The sequence below is a fragment of the Glycine soja genome, chromosome 11 (genome assembly GCF_004193775.1).
Source record: "Glycine soja cultivar W05 chromosome 11, ASM419377v2, whole genome shotgun sequence".
In the NCBI taxonomy this organism is placed as follows: Eukaryota; Viridiplantae; Streptophyta; class Magnoliopsida; order Fabales; family Fabaceae; genus Glycine; species Glycine soja.
In genome coordinates this window covers 32,440,793-32,461,694 of record NC_041012.1, presented here as the reverse complement: position 1 = coordinate 32,461,694, position 20,902 = coordinate 32,440,793, and the positions used below count along the sequence as shown (strand labels likewise).

General features: G+C 34.0%; 1 protein-coding gene across 3 annotated transcripts; it reads right to left on the bottom strand.

Moving 5' to 3' along the window:
• Positions 1-1,375: 1,375 nt before the first annotated feature.
• Positions 1,376-20,120, bottom strand: LOC114375985 (probable LRR receptor-like serine/threonine-protein kinase At1g06840). 3 transcript variants are annotated; one of them, XM_028333875.1, is made up of 21 exons: positions 19,916-20,120; positions 19,249-19,424; positions 18,257-18,407; positions 17,768-17,839; positions 17,527-17,598; positions 17,092-17,235; positions 16,875-16,946; positions 16,683-16,754; positions 15,225-15,299; positions 9,175-9,243; positions 8,979-9,047; positions 8,744-8,815; positions 8,435-8,521; positions 8,218-8,286; positions 7,516-8,003; positions 5,989-6,150; positions 4,473-4,756; positions 3,952-4,003; positions 3,492-3,742; positions 2,777-2,911; positions 1,376-2,078 (listed from the first exon to the last, which is right to left on the bottom strand). In XM_028333875.1, exons 2-21 carry the CDS (start codon positions 19,352-19,354, stop codon positions 1,716-1,718), a joined length of 2,865 nt encoding a protein of 954 aa, XP_028189676.1. In that variant the 5' UTR covers positions 19,355-19,424; positions 19,916-20,120; the 3' UTR covers positions 1,376-1,715. The 3 variants fall into 3 exon arrangements, with proteins under 3 accessions (XP_028189676.1, XP_028189675.1, XP_028189677.1); XM_028333874.1 differs by having other exon boundaries at positions 19,897-20,119; XM_028333876.1 differs by lacking the exon at positions 19,916-20,120 and adding an exon at positions 19,788-19,808.
• Between the last annotated feature and the right edge of the window lie 782 nt (positions 20,121-20,902).

Genomic DNA, 20,902 nt, shown 5'->3' with positions numbered 1-20,902 from the left:
AACAACACAAACCAAAACACAACAATACAATGCTTGAACATATGGAGAAGGATTCACTAACCTCGAAGGTGATCAAGAAGACAAAAGGAAGAACATTCACCAACAATGGATCACGACCCACCAAGAAGACAAGGACCACAACAACAACGAAGGACCATGAACCAAGCCAACCACCCACAAAGAAAAGAGGAAGAAGAAGCATTGTCGGAGAAAAGAGGAAGAAAAAGCACTGCCGGAGAAAAGAGGAAGAAGAAGCAACAAATAAGAAGAAGAAAGCGGCGCAGGAGAATGAATAATGACTCGTACAGATGAGTCACTTTAGGCTTTTATAAGAAAGGGTGAAGTGCATTTTAGCCCTTTCACCCACGTTGTTGGGTGCCCAACGCAACACCCTCATTTCATTTTAGAAAACCCATTTTAGAATGTAAACTTAGATTTTAGAAAGTAGGCTATTGTATCCTATGCCTTATTATTACATCGGGCAGATTTCATTTCATTTAGAAAAACTAATTTCAAAATATAAATTTACATTTTGGAATAAACTTTCTAAAATGCAATGGGAGTATATGATACAATAGTAAAAGTGCATGATAGAAATGCCCTAATACCAACACCGGCCCACCCGCTCCATTTGTTAGTTCCATAGCATATAAAAGTTAATTTGATTTGAATAATTTTGTATTCATTAATTTAGTCCTTGAAATTGTTGATCCATGAAAAGAAAAATTAGGAGAACAAAATTACATATAAAAAATTAGTGGGATACCAAAATTGTAATTTAGCCTTCAAAATAACCACAAACTTTTGAATTCCTTTTTAGTTTAGATTCTAGTCCCTATTATAAGAAATTCACAATTTTAGTCAAATTCATCATTTTCATATTTTATTTTGTTTGTTTTTTAGATTTTAATTAATTATTTTTAATGGTATTTTAAGTTAATATGTTAGATCTAGAATTCAACTAGACCACTAAAAATAAATTAAAACAAGCAAAATTGAAAATTTGACCAAAATGACATTTTCTAAATCAGGGAGATCAAAATCATGAAAAAAAATAAGAATTTCAAAATTGTGGATTTGGGATTAAAGAGAGATCAAAATTATGATTTAACCTTTAATTTGTAATATAAAGTTATAATATATAGTATCAATATAAGTAAATAACTGTTAATTTAAACTTTTGATTTATGAACATGGTTCAATAAGAAAATCAGAACTTAATGCTTTTAACCATTATGACTAGGTTAGTTGTGACTGATGAAGAGCTTTAGTAATTTGCATAAACTTGCCTAAAAGAAAAGCTTTTAAATAACAAGTGCTCTAATTCAAATGTTTGAATAAACTACTTGGAACGGAATTTAATTCTCTAGTACTCTTTTTATCGATAAATATCAGACGTTAGTTTTTTATTAACCGGAGATTCAAACCTATGGCTTTTCCTCCCTTTCCTTCTTCTTTCACCACTAGATCAACCTTATACCTCCTCAATTCCCTAGTACTTAATTGGCCCTGCATCTAGATCTTCGTCAGCTTAAATGGTGTACAAAATCGATGTTATTTACCAGCCAGGGCTCTATCAGTCAATCATATTGTACAAAGAAGAGAATGAAAAGTAGTACCATATATGGTCACATTATTTAATGCACAGGGCAATGACAAACTCACATTGGATCTACCATAACTGATGAAGGTAATCATTTTCAACTTCTATAGTTCTATCTTGGCTTGATGCTTGGTATCACTCCACTAACAAGGTCACTACCTGACACATCTCCTGATACAAAAGGAGTCTTCATAACAGAAGCAGAGGCAGAAGATGAAGATGGTGTACTGTGACTGTCTGCTTTGCCAGAATCACTGGATATAAATTCAGCTCTCTTGGTATCTGATTCCGGCATTGTAGACCATATGTTCTCAAGCTCTCTTACCACTTCTGTCATACTAGGCCGTGCCTCTGGCTCATCTTCGCAACACTTCATGGCCAAAGTCAAAAATTTCTCCACATGCTCAGATGGATAAGACCCCATTCGTCCATCGATAATTGAAAATATCACGCCAGATTGGTATGCAACGTTCACCTGAAAAAGATTCGGATAAGTGATATTGTCAAGCACTCTATTATTTTTTGGGTGAACTTAGGCATCCCTTGGCTGAAAGTCAGAGGCTAATCCCTCGAAATATTGAGATTCATTTAAGGGGCTCAAAGATTTAGAGAAGTGATAGTGTCAAGCACTCTGTTATTTGATATCTTAAGACATGGGAAATGATAGAAGGAATATTTACATGACAAAAGGATACACGTTACTTGGAAATTGTTTAATTTGATTCAACCTAGATGTTAGCAAATACTTACTCAGTTCTGTTTACCCAAAACCTTAGACTAATGGAATAATAGTTGGACATCGCTAAGCAAAAAATGATCCAAGTAAAGATTTGATAACAAAAAACAGAACCGGTGTAGATGAAGAAACGGAAAGAATCAAAGAATTGACATTGACAACAAATGGATCTATATAATCCTGTAGAGAGGAAGGGTCTCTCTCTCTCTCTCTCTCTCTCTCTCTCTTTCTATTGAGGTGACATGATTCAATTACAAAGGCAACACTCATGAACAATATGAAGGCAAAATATAACAATACAGCAGAAGAAGAATAATTTTTGAAAAACAGATGTACAAAACAAACAGCATAGATTGAACATCCAACTGTTGATCACAGTTTGATCCAATCACACTAGGGAATAGGGAGAGAAAACAAGTTCTAAGATAAGAAAATACCTCTCTAACAATATTTTTGCCATGTGAGATAGGATGCATCCCTGTCAAAAGTTCCAGAAATACGACACCAAGACTATAAACATCACTCTTGTCAGTCAACTTATGAGTTAAGAAGTACTCTGGATCAAGGTAACCCTGCATGTTCAAAACAGTGAAAAACAAATGGTAAAAATTCATTAAATAAATAAAACCAATCTTCCAAAATCCATACACACTTCCAAGTGGTCAGAGCTGGGATACTATTTGTTACACTCAAGCTTAATTGGACCAGGGCAACTGGGGTGAACATGACATGACATGACCTAAATGGCTAGCCTAACCATTATTCTCAAATTCATCCAATGTAGGACTTGGGGCTATCACAGCAAGCTCTGATACCATTTGAATAGGGGACCCTAGACCCAACCTTTCAAGCTTCAACACCTGTTCTTTTCCCCAAAGAAATACTCCTAACATTGGCCATAATTATGTCAGCATCCTCCTAAGTTTTTTCAAAATTGATATCCTGGACAGAGATTTAGAGACAAATTTATAGGTATCAAGTGTTAGAATATTGAAGTTAAGAACCTTTTCATGTTAGTAGCATTACAGAGCTGGCTTATATTTGTAGTACAAAACTAGTGCAGTTAGTATTGCAACAATATGATTGCCAATCTTGTACTTAATATACAAGTGCACAATTTAGCAAAACCAAAACCAATCATGAAAGCCTTACCGGGGTCCCCTTTACCACTGTAGATACATGACCAGGCACAACTCCTTCCATGTCTGGAACTGGGGCAAGCCGTGAGAGTCCAAAATCAGCCACTTTCGCGGAAAACTTAGAGTCCAATAATATGTTGCTGGCCTTTACATCTCGGTGAAATATTGGAGGATCAGCTTCTGTGTGTAGATACATAAGACCTTTAGCTGCCCCTAGCGCGATCTTCAATCTCATTGCAAAAGTCAGAGGATCTTTAGCTGTAACTGTATACATTATAGCACACTCTTAAGATAGATAACATAAAAAGGGACTTAGGCACACAATTTCTGTAAAACAAATTATCTGCATCATTGAGCTTAGAGAAAAGGAAAATGTACACAGCATCTGTGACTACTAATTCATCAGAATAAAGCAATGGAACCACAAAAATAATTAATAATTTAAGATCAGAAAATAAGAACATAATGTATACCAGAAAGGTGATCCCTCAATGTGCCATTAGACATAAATTCATAAACCAGCATCTGCAAGCATGAAGCAACAAGACAAATGGAAGAAATTCAATAGAGTCAGAAAGAAAGAAGAATGAAAGGGAGTTTATAACACCAAAATTTTCTGAAAGGACAGCAAGGACTAGAATGATACATCCTCCCAAGGTTAGAAGCTAAAGAAAGTTTATGTTATATGAAATATCAAATAAACCCTTGTTTTAGGAATGACTCTTCAAAATCCAAACTTCAAGAACAGCTGGATGTGTGTTGTGACTGCGTTTAACTTCTTTTTAAAGTCATTCTAGCCAAGCTGTTAACTCGCGTTTATATCCTAATTTTGGTAAAATAATATCCTCCCAGAGTTAAATGGTGGCGATGAGCTATGAGATTAGTGGATATTAAAGCTTCCACAAACAACATCAAGAATCCAAGATAATCATTAAAAGTACTAAAATAAAATATGGCTAGAGTTAAATTTTCTGAATTTGGAAACAAAAATTACCTGTTCACCTTCTTCATCACAGTATCCAATCAGAGACACGAGGTTGCGATGATGTAACCTTGATAGTAATGATATTTCTGTAAGGAACTCCTTCTCACCCTGCAGGGATCCCTCTTGTGCACGTTTTATGGCAACAACTGTGCCATCAGAAAGAACCCCTTTATAAACCTTCCCATAGCCCCCTTGTCCAACTTGAGCAGAGATGCTGAAATTGTTTGTGGCAAAGGACAATTCTCCATAAGTAAAGGCCCTTACACCATCAATTTTTATAGAGATTTTAGATGCTGCAAATAAACATAAGTCTATGTTAATAGATTTTATAAATAAAGCCATTCATGATAACCAATCAGATATGCTTTGTAACAGTAAATACATGGTACCACATATTTTTTTTTAAATTCCAATCAAACAAGTTCAAAACAGGAAGAAAAAGTGGATATAATTTCACTCTGAGAATGTTAAGGTTCTGATAGGAAAACATTGAAAAAAACTAGTACTTTTACAGCAAGTGTAAACTATATCTTTAGAGCTTATAGATGAATATCTGAACTGCAGTTAAATTGTTTATACATTTTGACAAACATTAAAAACAAGTATATGCAATGCTGCGGTATTTGCACCTTCTGTTATAAAATATCCAATTTACGAACTAGGCTCATGTTCATAGTCAAGATATGAAGGGGTAAAAGTGGATTTGTAGCAACCTGCAACTTCATATATTTATCACGTGTTCCGAATGAGCTGCTCAAATACATAAGCATCTCTAATGTTACAAGAGTTAACCAGCTAAATCAATAAGACTTCTTACATGATTGTCTTGAGCTAAACCTCTTTTTGATTCTCCAAATGATTTTTCAACCCTGATTAGGCACAGTTTAAAAATTCAATGACAGAAGCCTTATCTTTTTAATGTCTTGTATCTTATCAATGCAACCCCCCCTCTCCACTCGCAAAAAAAAAGGGTGTCTCTTTTCCCATATGCTGGTTATGGGATAGAGCTACTTTTGGTGTTCTATTCATAGCTGTTCACAAGAGCATTGCTATTTCTGAATTCTGATTTGCAAAGACTGGGAGCTTTGCTGCATTCAATTTTTTTCATGTTCCTTATTGTATGTAGGATTAAGTTCATGGTATCTTAACCTCCTCCATTCCTCCTAGTTGTACTTTCTCTCTTTTGTCTCTAATCAAATTTCTCTTAATAACTAAAAAAAGGAAAAAAAATCAAAGGACATTTATCAATGAATGCAAGAATAGGCTTTAGTAGCTGGCTTAACATGGGTCTTTTATTTCAAGAAACCAATTTATTATGGTAACATGTGAACAGAAACAGTCCCAAAGGTCAATTGGAAAACAGCAAGAGTATTTTAGATGACATTAAAAGATTACTAAATTTTCAGGCAAAAATAAAATATCACACTGTAACATCAAGCTTCTCATTGTTATAGAGGCGGAGAGCTTGAGACAAGTTAAAGAGAAAAATGGGAATGCACGTGTTAATTCATGATACAAAACTCACCATGACGTTGCTTGGAAACGGCATGATAATCTCTCAATTTTATTCTCAAAATAAGAATGGTAACAATTGCAGATAACGTCACTGCACAGGCAATTGCCCCTATGACTATGCCAACCAGCACACCCGTACGTATATTCTGTGATTCAGATCTCGTGGGAATCACTGCAAGAATAACGAGCAGTATGAGGACAGTCATATACTCACAACACATACAATATACTCTTGAACTCAACACTGCATCTGAATCATGCAATTTATAGTTGTTTCATTTTTGCTAAAGCATCTCCAAATCATTAGGATGAGGAAATCAGAATATCTATTGAGGAATAATCAGATAGATGTCAGTTAGAGGGCTCACTTACATAAAGCAAAATCTGTTATTTATGCAAACTTTGACATGCGAAGCATGCATATGGAGAAAAAGCTAATTTGATAATAGGAAGATTGAAAATTATTAGCTTAACATTTGCAATATCTTCTTTTTTTTTGGGGGGGGGGGGGGGGGGGGGGGGATCTAATGCACAACAGTAGAAGCATAACATCATAGTACAAGTAGTTGAGTGAGAACACAACTTTTTGTTCTACTGATTGATAATGGTACACAAGTTCTAGACAAAACAATTAAAAATTTACTACAATGCTTTTTGTGCAGTTAACGTTTGGTTTGCACTAAGAAAAGGCACAAAATTTTGACATTTTTATCATTCAATTATTTTCACACTTTAATATTATTTATCACCACAAAAGCTATAGCAACTGAATGCAGCATAAGAAGCCTAATTAGGACACAGATGGAGGTTGAAAAAGAGGAATTTCCCAAACATGGAAAACTGGAGAAAGTGGACAAAATCTGCATGATGCAAGATCCTCTCCTTTTGATAAAAATCTAATGGTTCAATACCTAAAACAGAAAGGCAATGTGGAAGCTGTCAGGGGATAGCACAAATGATGCATTAGTGTTTTGGTTGTAAGTGACCCTTCATCTTCTTAGTCTTTGTATATGGCTTGTAGGCTATCCATGGATATTAGGGTTTTGGTTGTAAGAGTAACAGAGATATTCAATTGGAAAACAAGGGGAAGCAGAAAAGGCCACTATGTAGAAGGCAAGAAAGTATGGAGCAGGAGGATTGAAGAAGAGAAGGGGAGACTCAAGGAGAAGAAAAGATTGGGAGTTGTCCTTTGGTTCCTTAAGTAACTTTTCTCTTGTGCTTCATCTTATGTTTTGTTCTCTCACATGACAATTTTTAAAGTCAAACATGGAACAAGTATTTTTGTGCTCTCTAGTCCTTCATTTTTTAAGAAAATCAAGTGCAACCATATATGAACAACTAAATTAATAGAGATGAGACTTGAAGGGGGTCAGCGCATCTGCACTATCTATTTCCTGATTGTCTCATGTCTAATCTTATATTCTATTGATACAGATCAGTAGATAAAAAATTTGTGTCGGCATTGTTTTTCTTACTATAATATTCTGACCCATGTTTATCGAGCTAAAGAAAATGTGGAGAAGTTTCAGAGACTTACCATCCTGGTAAGAACCCAAAAGATTGAAGCCAATCAGTTCATAAGGCCCAAACGTATCATTGTCTGGAATTAGCCATCCTGTGAACTTGCTTTTGATCCGTAGGAGCTCGCTTTCATTGAAAGTATGATTACTAGTGTTATTAAGATATGGAGGAAAAAACTTCAAATCCATTTTCAGTCGAGGTCCTACTTGCCAATAAAAATCATATTCTAGCTGATCAAAAGATATTTCAAGACCATGAGTCATGTAGTCCTTAAATCCATTCAAATATGGAAGAAAGTTTGTAAATCCAGGACTTTTCAACCGATAGAAAACAATCAATGGAAGCGCACAGAAACAATCCACAGTGTATTCAAAAGGAGGAGGGCATCCTTGAGGGGGACAGGAACTGAAATTTGTTGTTAATGAGCCATTTGTTACAGTAGCAGCTTCAGATCCACAGAACTGAATCAGGGTTATATTTGAGCAAAGGGGATTTCCATTAAGCCTGAAATACAGTAATTTTCAAATAATAACATGTGAAGCTCTTTAAAAATGATGGAATATATGCTTAATCTAATGTTAAATTCTTGACCTTCAGCAAAATGACACTAATCTTTTGAACATGCATAACAAGGAGAAAAAATACATGAAAATCTTCAGTCTCAACTACAATGATTTCAGAACAAACTGCACAATAGCTAGTAAATTTAGAACCGTACCCAACTGTGACATTTGGAGGAAGATCAATACTGCCTGATATGGTTGTAAGATTATTATTTTCCAACTCCCTGCAAGATTAGAAACTCATGCTCAGCAAACTAAAATACAAAAACCCAGTACTGAGTAGCATCTACTGCAGAGGGAAATACAGATGAATCAATGATATTAGCATAGTAAAATTCCCACAATTATGCAATTTATCACTTCAGATCTTACAAGAAAAATTTTTCTGTTCCATTTAAAGTCTTATTCTGCCAAATGGAGGAAGAAACAGTGCCATCCAATGAATTGTTTGCAAGTGACCTGCCCCATAGATGATATTAGTAAAAACCATTTATTTATAACATGATTGATTAAATAGGAAATATAAAAGTTTGATAATTCAATATAAAACATATCATAAGTAATTCAATACATGATCTGCAAGTGAGATAAGGTGATAGATAGTAGTAACTCTTGTTTGGCTTATAGTATGTAATATAGCTTTACGTAGAAGAAAATAGGTTAAAACAAGAAACAACTTACAATTTCTGAAGACGTGGAAGATCAGCAAAGTAGGATGGAATATTTCCAGTAAGGAGGTTGTTTGATAAATCACTGCACATATCCCATGAGGTAAAAAACTAATCATATTATCACATTCTATAAATTTGCTTTGGCCAACAAACATACAAGGAAAATATTGACATATTGACATGTAGAATTCAAAAAATTAAATGTAAAATCAATCAATGAAAGATTAAATGATTGAGATTCTCACATGGTTGTGATATTTTCAGAAAGCTTATTCGGAGGAATCGATCCATTCAACTGGTTGAAACTGAGGTCACTGGAATTTCACAAATAGTAGTCAGTAAACACAGTTACAAGCTGCACTAGACTTTTTCTTTTCCAGACATATACAATACAATATTTACATTTCTCAGGAACAATCAAATACAGATAACTGAACTTACAGATAAAGAAGGTGAGGTATCCTTCTTAAATCAGGAAGTGGTCCTCGCAAATTGCAATTCCTAAGGCTCCTGATAATACCAAGAAACCAATAACAACATTTAGTGATTTAGACAGTCAACCTTGACACCAAACCCTTCTCCTCGACCAAATTAAATTTTCTTTGTCGAGAAATTTTATTAGGCAGAGGATAGGAGAAGAGTATGCAGAGTGATAGTGTGCCATCATCCAGCTAGCGGTATTCAAGAACAAACCCTTAACTGAATAACTGAAGAAACCATATTTTATTATTAAATTAAGTTCGGTTTTCAGTTGTCATGTTCAAAACCGAACCACAAACATACTAAACTTATTAGCTTTCATATTTTACTCTCAAATAAACTTGAAATTATTTTGACTTGTGATTTGTAATATAGACTAAGTTATGATTTATGATGAGATATACTACTTTGACAGAGATTTTTATAAGAATTTTATTATGTATTTGATTTTTATCTAATAAGTGTTGTCCCATTAGTGAAAAAGTAGCCACTAGAATTCATGTATTGGTTTGGGACTCTACTCTTACTATAGTTTATGAAATTTCATTTGGTTGCTCATCAAAAAATAGTCTTCTTAATTTATTTATTTAAAAAAATATCTGACCCAATCCAAATGATGAAGATTGGATGGGTAAGTATAGATTTGATACTATTCCAAAACTTATCCAAACCAAGTTGCAAGTTTTCTTTTATGATTAAATCAGATAGGTTTTTGCCACAAAACTGATTCAAACTAATTGAGTCAAAATACTAATACTCTATGTCTTAGCATAGAACATTGTAACTAGAGTTGGTTAATTGGTTAATCTCATGTAACTATAGTTAGTGTAGTTAGTTATTCTTATAACTAACTATATAATCTGTTGTAATAACCAATTTCTGTTAGCCAATTCATTCAATGCTATTCACTTGCTTCCTTTATCGTTTTCTTTCTCTGCAAGCTTCTTCCATAAGCTTAGCATTCATCCACGGCAGACATGGAGTTTATGATGGTATCAGAGCTCTTCCATTGAAGAGCTCTACTGCACAACTCTCTGATTTCGTTTCTTCTTTGACTTCCTTTTGATTCCTTCATCATGATAGACAATTCATCACTGCAAGATCAATCTTTAAACATTCAGTTCATATTATCTCCCTCCTATCAATATTGTTTCCTCTATCACACAGTGTTGAACCACAGTCATACAGTGAAGCATCTCGAGATCCTAATTGGATTGAGGCCATGAATGTAGAGATCAAAGCACTAGAACTCAATAATGCTTGGGTTCTTACTGATCTTCCTAAGCACAAATCAGCAATTGGTTATAGATGGGTGTATAAAGTCAAGCATAGATCTGATAGTTCAATAGAGAGGTATAAAGCCAAATTGGTGGCCAAGGGATACACTCAAGTAGAAGGACATGACTATCTAGACACTTTCTCTCCAGTGGCTAAACTGACCACAGTGAGACTTTTACTGGCTTTAGCTGCAATCAATCAATGGTATCTCAAGCACTTGGATGTGAGCAATGCCTTTTTACATGTTCATTTGCATGGAGAAGTGTACATGGACATTCCTCAGGGTATGAAAGTGGCCAGACCCGGACAGGTCTGCAAGCTTCAAAGGTCCTTATATGGTTTGAAGCAAGCCAGTAGACAATGGTATGCCAGACTCTCATCCTTTCTAGTTTCACATGGATACAAACAATGTGCTTCTGATCACTCTTTGTTTATTAGACATGGTTCTCACAGAATTGATGTCTTGTTAGTCTATGTTGATGGCATTGTCTTATCAGGCAATAACTTATCTGAGATTCAAAGGGTTACCCATTTGTTGGATGATACTTTCAGAATAAAGGATTTGGGAGATTTAAGGTATTTCCCGAGCTTTGAGGTAGCCAGAAGTTCTAATGGTATCAATCTTTGTCAAAGGAAGTATGCACTGGACATTCTTAATGATTCTAGCATGCTTGGATCTAAGCCAATGTCTACTCCTGATTACATATCTAAACTGCACCAACACTCAGGACTTCTACTTTCAACAGAGGAAGCCTCTTCTTATAGGAGATTAATTGGGAGATTGATTTATTTGACAAATGCTAGGCCAGATATCCCTTATGCAGTGTAGCATCTATGTCAATTTGTTACTAATCCCACTTCTAATCATAAGCAAGCTGCTTTTCAAATACTCAAATACCTCAAGGGGACTCCAGGTGCAGGGATTTTTATGTCTGCTGCTAGTGATTCAGATTGGGTCGGTTGCATTGATACTATACGATCTATCACTGGCTATGCTTTCTACATTGGTGATTCATTAATTTCATGGAAGTCTAAGAAACAAGCTACTATTTCCAGAAGCTCCTCTAAGACTGAATATCAGGCTTTAGCAAGTGCTACTTATGAGCTACAATGGCTTACTTACTTGCTCAAAGAATTTAAGATCAAATTTCATAACCCTGTTGTCCTATATTGTGATAACAAATATGCTCTTCATATAGCAGCTAATCTTGTTTTTCGTGAGAGGACCAAACACATTGAGATTGACTGCCATATTGTTCATGAGAAAGTGTTGAATGGTCTTGTGAAGCTTCTTCCTATTTCTTCTGCAAATCAACTAGCAAACATTTTGTAACTTCTCATTTTTCGTAAATAAATTTAAGAGGTTTTTTAGTAAAAAAAAATAGAGTTTTAGAAAATGGTAAGATTTTTATAATTAAATAAATAAGGAGAAATGATGTTATTAATTAAAATAATGGTTTGAAGGAAAAGAAAAAGAAAAAGATATTTGATTTATTCATTTTATAGAAAATAAAATAGAGTATTTGTTTATAAAATAATAAACAAAGAAAAAATAGAGTAAATAATAGGTTGTGAGTACCCTAGCTATAAATAGATGCATCTTAGGTCAGTTTTCTGATGATACTCTCTACGCCTCCTCTCCCTCTCAATTTCGTTTTCCCTTCTCCTCCTCCCAAAACTCTCTCTTTTTCCCGCATACCACTAAATCTCTCAGAAAAACGACGATCTCAGACTCATTCACTATTGGATCATCGTGAAATTTGAGTACAAAGTTTGAAACTCATTTTTGAACATTCTCACCGTTGGGAATTACGAAAACATGTCAGATCTCAAAGAAATACCCTTTTCATCGTAGCTTTTTCTTTTCCCGCAAAAACCCAAAACTGTCTCAATAAAACTACAACCCCGAACTCGTCAACCGTTGAATTGTCGTGAAATTTTGATATGTGGTTCAAGATTTATTTCCTCAAATCTTCACCGTTGGTATTTGAAAAATAACGTCTGTGGAGGGAGAAATACTCATCACACCTAGACAGTGAAATGAAGACTTCAATCCCTTTTTCTTCTCTCTAACGTTTGAGAACCCCATCAGAGTAGTTAGAGGAAAAACTTGAGGAATCTCAGGAAACCGCTAGAGATGCAACTATTGTTGTCACAATACACACGTGAGCCCGCTTGGAGGTAAGGGATGAGTTTATCGCAATTGAGGTTAGAATGAACATGTGTAAGGGTTCTTAAAGGATCAAATTGAGATTTATTTTGGGATGCTTATTGTATTAAAATTCTTCTTGTATGATTATGTGAAATTGTTTGAGGGGTTTTACTCCTCGTAAATTGAGAAATATTTTTTGTATAATTTGTTTGTGTTTTGAATAAGATTAGCATAATAAATAGTTATATTGAGATTATGAAATTGTGATTGAAATTGTATATAAGTGATAAATTGAATATATGATGAATTGTAGAATAATATATTACTTTGAGATTATAATATTGTTATGGAGATTGAATATAAGTGCAAAGTTGAATTGTTAAATTGCGAGATACACGTAGACATGAGATGGTTGATTGTGACATAATGAGATGTGAAGTTGTGAACATGAGTTTTAGTTGTGAATAAGTGTGTGGTTAACACTTGATGTAACATTACTTGTGTTGTGAGCGGTGAATTATACAATAACTCAACAAGTGTTTATCTTAAGAAAAATGTTGATGCACAGTGTTAAAGGAAAAATGTAGGTTTCCTAGTTAGGAACCAGTGTTAAATTGTAGCGCAATGTGTTAAACGTGTTTGAAACACGAGTGTGAGATCATGAGTATTGTATAATTCATGAGTAGTACCTACTTATAATATTATTGTTGAAATTGAGTATAAGTACAAAGTTGAACATGTGTTAATTTCTGAGATACATGTAAACTTGTGATGGTGGATTGTGACATTATGAGATGTTAAATTATGGGCATGATATTTGGTTGTGAATAAGTGTGTGTGTTTAACATTGGATGTGACAATAATTGTGTTGTGAGCTGTGAATTATACAATAACCCGATCAGTGTTTATATTGAAAAAACTATTTATGCACAGTGTTAAAGAGAAAGTGTAAGTTCCTAGTTAGGAACCGTGTTAAATTGTAGCGCTATATGTTAAATGTATTTGAAACACGAGTGTGAGGTCATGGGTATTATATAATTCATGAGCAGTGTCTGCTTGCAAAAAAAAAACTATTTTAGGAGTTGAACTTGAATCAGGAAGGTGAGGCCCTAACGGATTCTTCGGAGTTTAGGCCTTGGGAGTAAAGACACTCGGTTTGAGTGGTCCTTTAAACCTATGTTGATCTCATATGATTAGCTCATTCTCGCAAAATGGAATGACCCTGACTGGTCACCTTATAATTTTACTTAGTGAGAGTGACCTGACATACTCATTGTGTGGTGTGTCTTGTTATGTACTCCTAAGCGCCCCAGGGAGGTTTTTCACTAACATGGTATCACATTGCATGTAAGCTTGAGTCTTAGTATAATTGTTGCATAACGCTTGCTAATTGTTTATTATGAAGTTAATTAGTGTTATTGCATCTTGACTCGAGTGTGTGATTCATGTGTAATGTGATTAGTGATTGAAAAACTAATTTTAAAGATAAAGTGGTGAAGTGACGTGGGTTGTATTAAGTTGAGTTATGTTATAAATATTTCCATAATTTATTTTGATTACGTCTTGTTTATTTGTTTTGTTATTTTTTTTGTGATAACTCACTCCATGTGTGCTATTTGTGTTTGGATCCTATGATGATCTCGAACCTTGTGTTCGTGGGAGCAGATGACTAGGTGGATAACTTTAAAGAATCTTGTGTTGAAGGACGTTGGGACACAATGTTCTAATAGGATGTGACATTGGGAATGTGTTTTTACTTTAATTGCATGATATTATTTTATTTTATTTTACCTCACTGATTTAATAAAACATTTTTTTGTAAATTTTGACGGCCTTGTTTTGAGCCGAATATGTTTTTAATAAGTCTTATTTGATGATAGTGAAGTGAATATGAACCTTTTACCCACGTGAATTTGTTGATCAATATTTTTATATGTTTTATTTTTTTTTATATGTCGGGATAGAGGGTGTCACACATTTACACTAAGGCTATCATGCCTGGTGCATTTCAGTTTTTGTATTCCAAGCTAGGAGTGTCTAACATCCATTCCTAGCTTGAGGGGGGGTCTTGGCATAGAACATTGTAACTAGAGTTGGTTAATTGGTTAATCTCATGTAACTACAATTAGTGGGGTTAGTTATTCTTATAACTACTATATAATCTGTTGTAATAACCAATTTCTGCAAGTCATCATTCTATGCTATTCACTTGCTTCCTTTATTATTTTCTTTCACTGCAACTCTGCAAGCTTCTTCCATAAGCTTAGCATTCATCCATGACAAACATGGAGTTTATGACTATGTGCATGACAATATATGGTGTTCTACCATGTAGTCAACTGTATTCTCATGATTTCCACAAGCATTTTTTTAAAACATTTTTTTCCTGTTTATATATCTTGGCCAACATTTTCTCTTGTATGATTGCTTCTCCTACATATAAGAAATCAATCACAAAAGTTATAGTATCTCAAATTGCTACATCACACCTAAAATTTAAAATAAAGCCTCAGGAACCTCAACTTCACTCATTGCATTTGCAAAACCTACTTAAAGAGAAGGAATAACAGAATTCACTTACATCTTCAACAACTTTGACATGTTGGCATATGTATCAGGAATGCTATTTCCCTCAAAGTTATTGTTATCAAGTTGACTGCAAGAACAAGAAGATAAAGAAACACTTCAAAAACCCAATTACACGACAAGGAATATTTGTTGAAACGGACAACAATTTAAAAGCAGTAAATGTAAAAAAAGGATTAAAAAGTTCTACAATGACGAAAGTATCAATTTTTTAATATTGATGTATCAAAAATCTATGATAGATTACATAGCTGGCAAAGCACTCAGTGTTCCTGTCCTACATTTTCCACCACTTGCCTAGAAATTTCACTTCTCACAACCAAAGATTGATCTAGAACTAACTATCAAATGACATTTCTTAGAATTTAGGCATAAGGCCTAACTCAACCCCACAAAATCAACTTATAAAGAGAGGGATTGCCCATGATTTATGAAGGGTTACATTGGCCATATCTCTTGTGGATGTGAGACTAAACACACACCCTCACGCCCAAGGCTATGGGTCTAAAGATGGCAATGTGAGTGGCCCAACAATGGATCTAGGAGAATCTTTGATACATACCATATTAGAATTTAGGCTTAGGGTCTACCTGTACCACAAAACCAACATCTATAGTGAATATAACACAAACTTCATATGGATTATATTAGCAATATCTATAGTCAATGTGGGACTAAGCACACCTCCTCGGAGCTAGGGAATGAAGGTGTTCCAAAGAGACCGTAATTACGGCAAGCTAGAGGTGACCACAATAGGGTGGTTTTCCAACAGCATTGAAGGAAAATCCATAGCTTTGCAACTTCTCCGATCAGTATATATTCTAAACATATAGTAACACAATTGTTGTTGAAGTTATAGGGGTTTTACGTGTATAGAGAGCAAAAGTAGAGAGTAGAGACTAAACACTCCAAAATTGATATTAACTTAATATGGTGTGCTATATGTGTCACAGCATGCAAAACATAAAGTACTAAACCTTATCTAATCTTAATTAAACGAGGAAATCAATCCTAAAGATAATCTAAGATACTCTAAATTATTCTGAGATATATTCATATATTCGAAGTTAGATAAATCCTTATTTCCTTCTATGTGTCTATGAAGATTGAAAAAGATGACTAGCAGTCTAGTACACATTAATTAATTAGGGGTCCAATAATTTTAAGAGTAATTTAAAAAAAATATATTATAAATTGTTAACAAATTTAATGCTACTAACTAAATCAACTAACTTTCTTGATAATTGTGAATTAGTTAAATGGGTCTTACATTTAGGGGCAGAGGTAGTACTAAGCAGAACACCATAAAAAAATTATTCATTTTATTTTCACCACTCCTGCAAGTTCTTGTTGAGATGTCTCTCCAAACTAGCTCTATGTGTTTTTTCATCCAAAATAAAATAAAACTATATGCGCTGACACTCATATATTACATAAAGAATAGGAAACCTACATGATAAGTAAGCTTGGCATATCAGCCAGCTCACGGGGAAGATATCCAGATAAGTTGTTGTTGTCGAGAAGACTGCAGGGCCAGAGATGCATCTTGTGAACAAGATATAGGCATGATAATTAAGGATTAAAAAAACACTGAAAATATGTTAGTAGCAGCAGTTATGTCAATGATTACTAATAACCAACTTACAGGTGAACAAGCTTTGGTAATCGGGAAAGCTCCGGTGGGATTTGTCCACTAAGTGAATTATTGTTCATGTGGCTGCTCCATTGGAGGTGAAAAAGATAAACATTATTTTCTTTCCATTTTTTTGGTCATAACAAAAATGTTGAGAAATAAAAGAGTTCGTGTAAAAAGAACAAGAGTGGTCATTCTTTAACTACTTTTTCATTGTTAAGAACCTTACAAGTGCTTTGTCTTGTTCAGGTTTGCAAATGACGTAGGTATAGGTCCGGATATTTGGTTCTGATCAATTTGTATTCTATCCAGGTTTGGAAGATAGCCAATCTCCTCTGGTAGTGATCCTGTTAAGTTATTTCCATTCAGAAGCCTGTGAAAAAATATATTTGATGAGAAAGAATGCAGAGATGATGTAACTCTTCTTGTTAAATCACCACTCTTTTACTTGTAGAACCATTTAAATTTATCTTTCTACCCTATAGGAAACAGTGTTTAATTCAATTATTTATAAGATCAATTCTGAATTATAGCAATGACAAGGATGTTTGTGCATTAATAAGTCTAAAAAAGGTTTTAAAAAAAATATACCAAGGTAATAACAACTGACGTATTTAATCATATGAAGACTAACATACATGCCTAACAGGAAGGCTCAACTTACAAGAGTTCCAAAGATGTGATATTGCCAACTTCCTTTGGAATACTCCCACTTATGTTGTTCCACATAAAGTTCCTTTAGAAAGCATGGATCAGAGGAAGAAGGTAATTAAAAGTTGCAAAAGGGAGAAAACACTCAAATGAGTGAAATCTACTACACAAGCGAAAATGGCATCTAATAATGCTAAACTGAAAATTGTTCAGAATATTTGCCATTTCTAAAATCAAAGCAAATACTGTCTTACAATCTTTTCATATAAGTTAATTTGCCAAGATCTGGTGCCAAAGTTCCGAACAAGTTCAATCTCAGTAATTGCCTACAGACAAGAAAAAAAACAAACTTAATAAGGGAGTAGCAGTGAAAAAAGAAAGCTCTCAATTCTCAAACAGAGATTGATAGCTCTGCATTAAATAGTATAGCATTGAATTAAAAGGCAATTGATGAACTAGATTGATCAAGACATGTAAACTCATCAAATTATGCTGAAAAGATCATCATAAAGAAGTACACTTGGCCCACAATTCTCATCCTGCTTAGGTGATTATATTTATTTCTACTATACTGAGCATAAACTATCGAGCAAGGAAGTGCTTGACCCACAACATAAGACTGTTAATCTATTTGCAACATAAAAGAAGAGATTAATAAAAGATAGACAAAGGAAATGGAAGCCTGAAAATGTTATTATGTCATTTATGAAATAGAAATGTGGAGTAGAAGATAGAATTCATACAATTCTTCAACATGCAGATAGCCATCCTCTTTTGTTTCATTGAAGCACAAAACTCCTTTCCACCTTGATGTACACGGGTCTCTATCTTCCCAATTGCTCAAATTTCCATTAGGATCAATCAAACGCCTCTTAATGGCTCTCAATGCGTCAACTGCATGTTAATTCAAATGAGAAGAACATCATATCATCATTAGAGAACCAAACCTCCACATGGGAGACTTCATTGGTGATTGTAAAAATCAGTCTTGTACTGAAACTCATCTAATATATAATATTATTTTTGCGGATAAAAAAAAACAATACACATTATAAGCAATAGTTTACAGCTTGTGCCCATTTTTTTTTTCCTTTTATTGTAGCAATGGGTTCTCTATTTTCATTTCTCAAATTTTGTAATAAATCTGGATAATGGATATTATTGTTGTAACTTGTAAGGGACACATGAATATTGTATCTGCAGATTTTGTACTTTTAGTAATTTTACTAGTGATCTTTTAGATGATAATTATACACGGAGAAATTATTAATATGCTGGAAACTTTTATTAATATATGCCATGGCATATTAAAGAAAGTGCTCCCCAAGAGAAGAGCTACCACTTCCACAAACGCGTGTATACCATAAAGAGAAGCTAGCAATATGAACCAAGTATCTCAAAAGCTTAAGTCGATGGGTGAAATGAATGTCTTTAAATAGTACATCCCTAACTTGCCCATCACACAAGGGTTCTTTGAGCTTAAAGCATGGTTAATGCACAAGTCCACCTACCCTATGCTTAAATTCAACCTTTTAATTCTATTGTACTTAGAGGAATAGGGAAGACAAGAATCAAACTCTAAACTAAACAATTTAGTTATAGAGACTCTTATATCATGTCATGAACCAACTAACCAAAAACTTAAGTTGATACACAAATGGTTTTTAATATTGAGTACATGCCTAATAGAAGCCAAGCAATAAGGGAATACCAAAAAAAAAGGAGAAAAACATACCTTCAACGGGATCAGTGATGTTATTCTGCCCAGCAGCATGCAGCAAATAGCAGCAGAACCACAAGAGGAAAACAACTCCATGCTTGAAACTCTTTGAAAGATGCATCCCAGGAATGCAAAAAATCACTAGAACACTCAAATATCTCTCATGAACTAAGCGGTGTACTTTTCACTCCCTGATAACAACAAAAACCAAGTTGTGAAAACTCGAGAGAAATCTCTACCCTTCATTGATATATACAAAAAGATTCTTGTCAATCAGCTCCTAAGTCCAAACAGATTCCTACAAATTTGCTTCACGATGATGCAGGCAATCAAGGCATATTTGTGCTGAAATCATGCTGATAATATTATCTCATTCCAAGTAAGAAACATTCATGGAGATATAAGGTGGATTGGATGGTTAAGGGAGAAGGAGAGAAAGAGAAAGGTCATGGATTTGATCACTTCTGCAAACAAAAACTAACATTCTAACAAACTAACATTTGCCTATCATAAAAACAAAAAGAAACATTCATTGAAATGAATCCAAAAACAACCTCATGCATGCATCTCTAACTCTCAAGTCCAAAAACAATCCCAGCAGCTATATTAAACTAAAGCAGAAACCAAATTCAGAAACGACCCTTTGAAACTAGAGAATAATACCTGAGAAAGAGAAGCAAACCTGAAGCCAAAATGCAAAAAGGCTCAAACTTTGAAACAAAGACTAAGAACAAATCAGAAAGTAGCACATGGGTGTGTGACACAGGTTAAGTACCAACGTGAAAATGAAACAGCAGAGGGTGTTGTCTTGTCTTGTCTGTGTGACCAATTGACCAGGTCGCCACAATAAAATGCAGCACAAAATGTAGGTGTTGATGATGTTGGAATTCCATCTCTTTCAGAAACTCTGGGTTTGAACCAAAAAATGCATTAAAAAAAATGGTAGAAGTAAAAAACAAAATAAAGAAGCTCTCAAATAGGTGGGCCAATTTGAATAACGTCCAACTACCACCGTGCTGGAGAGTGAAAGAGAGGGAGGGAGAAATTATTATTACTATTTAAATAATAATAATATGAGTCAAGAGGATTTAATTTAGTTGATTGAAAGTTGTTGTAAATATTCTGATAACCAAAAATAAAAAAAATAATAACATGATTTATTTTGGGTAAAATATTAATTTATTAATTAACTGATTAATACAGCAATTATGTGAACATGTAATAAAAATAAATTATAATGTAAAATAATAATATAAGTTATGTAAAAATTAATTACTAAGTATAGAATAATTCAAATAATAGCATCTAACAGTTTTGCAAGAAATATTATAGTGACTTTTAGCATGAAATAGTTTAAAATCATTGTCATGCTAATAGGGGTAAAATTAGACTAATAGAGGTATAAATTGAATAAAACAGTATAAATGTGTGTTTGAATTGGTTGAGTTATACTCACTGATTTTAGAAGCAATTAATAATTGGTTTTATAATGAACTTAGTATGATTTTACACTCATTATAGTTTTATCCTATCAATCCACACACATTATAAATTTTGTTAGGCCTGAGGTTAATTTTACTTAAAAATATATGGCTCTCGGTCTTATAACTTGTTTACTTGATATAGGCATTTTTTTAAAGACCTAATTGACTTATATAAAAGTTTAATC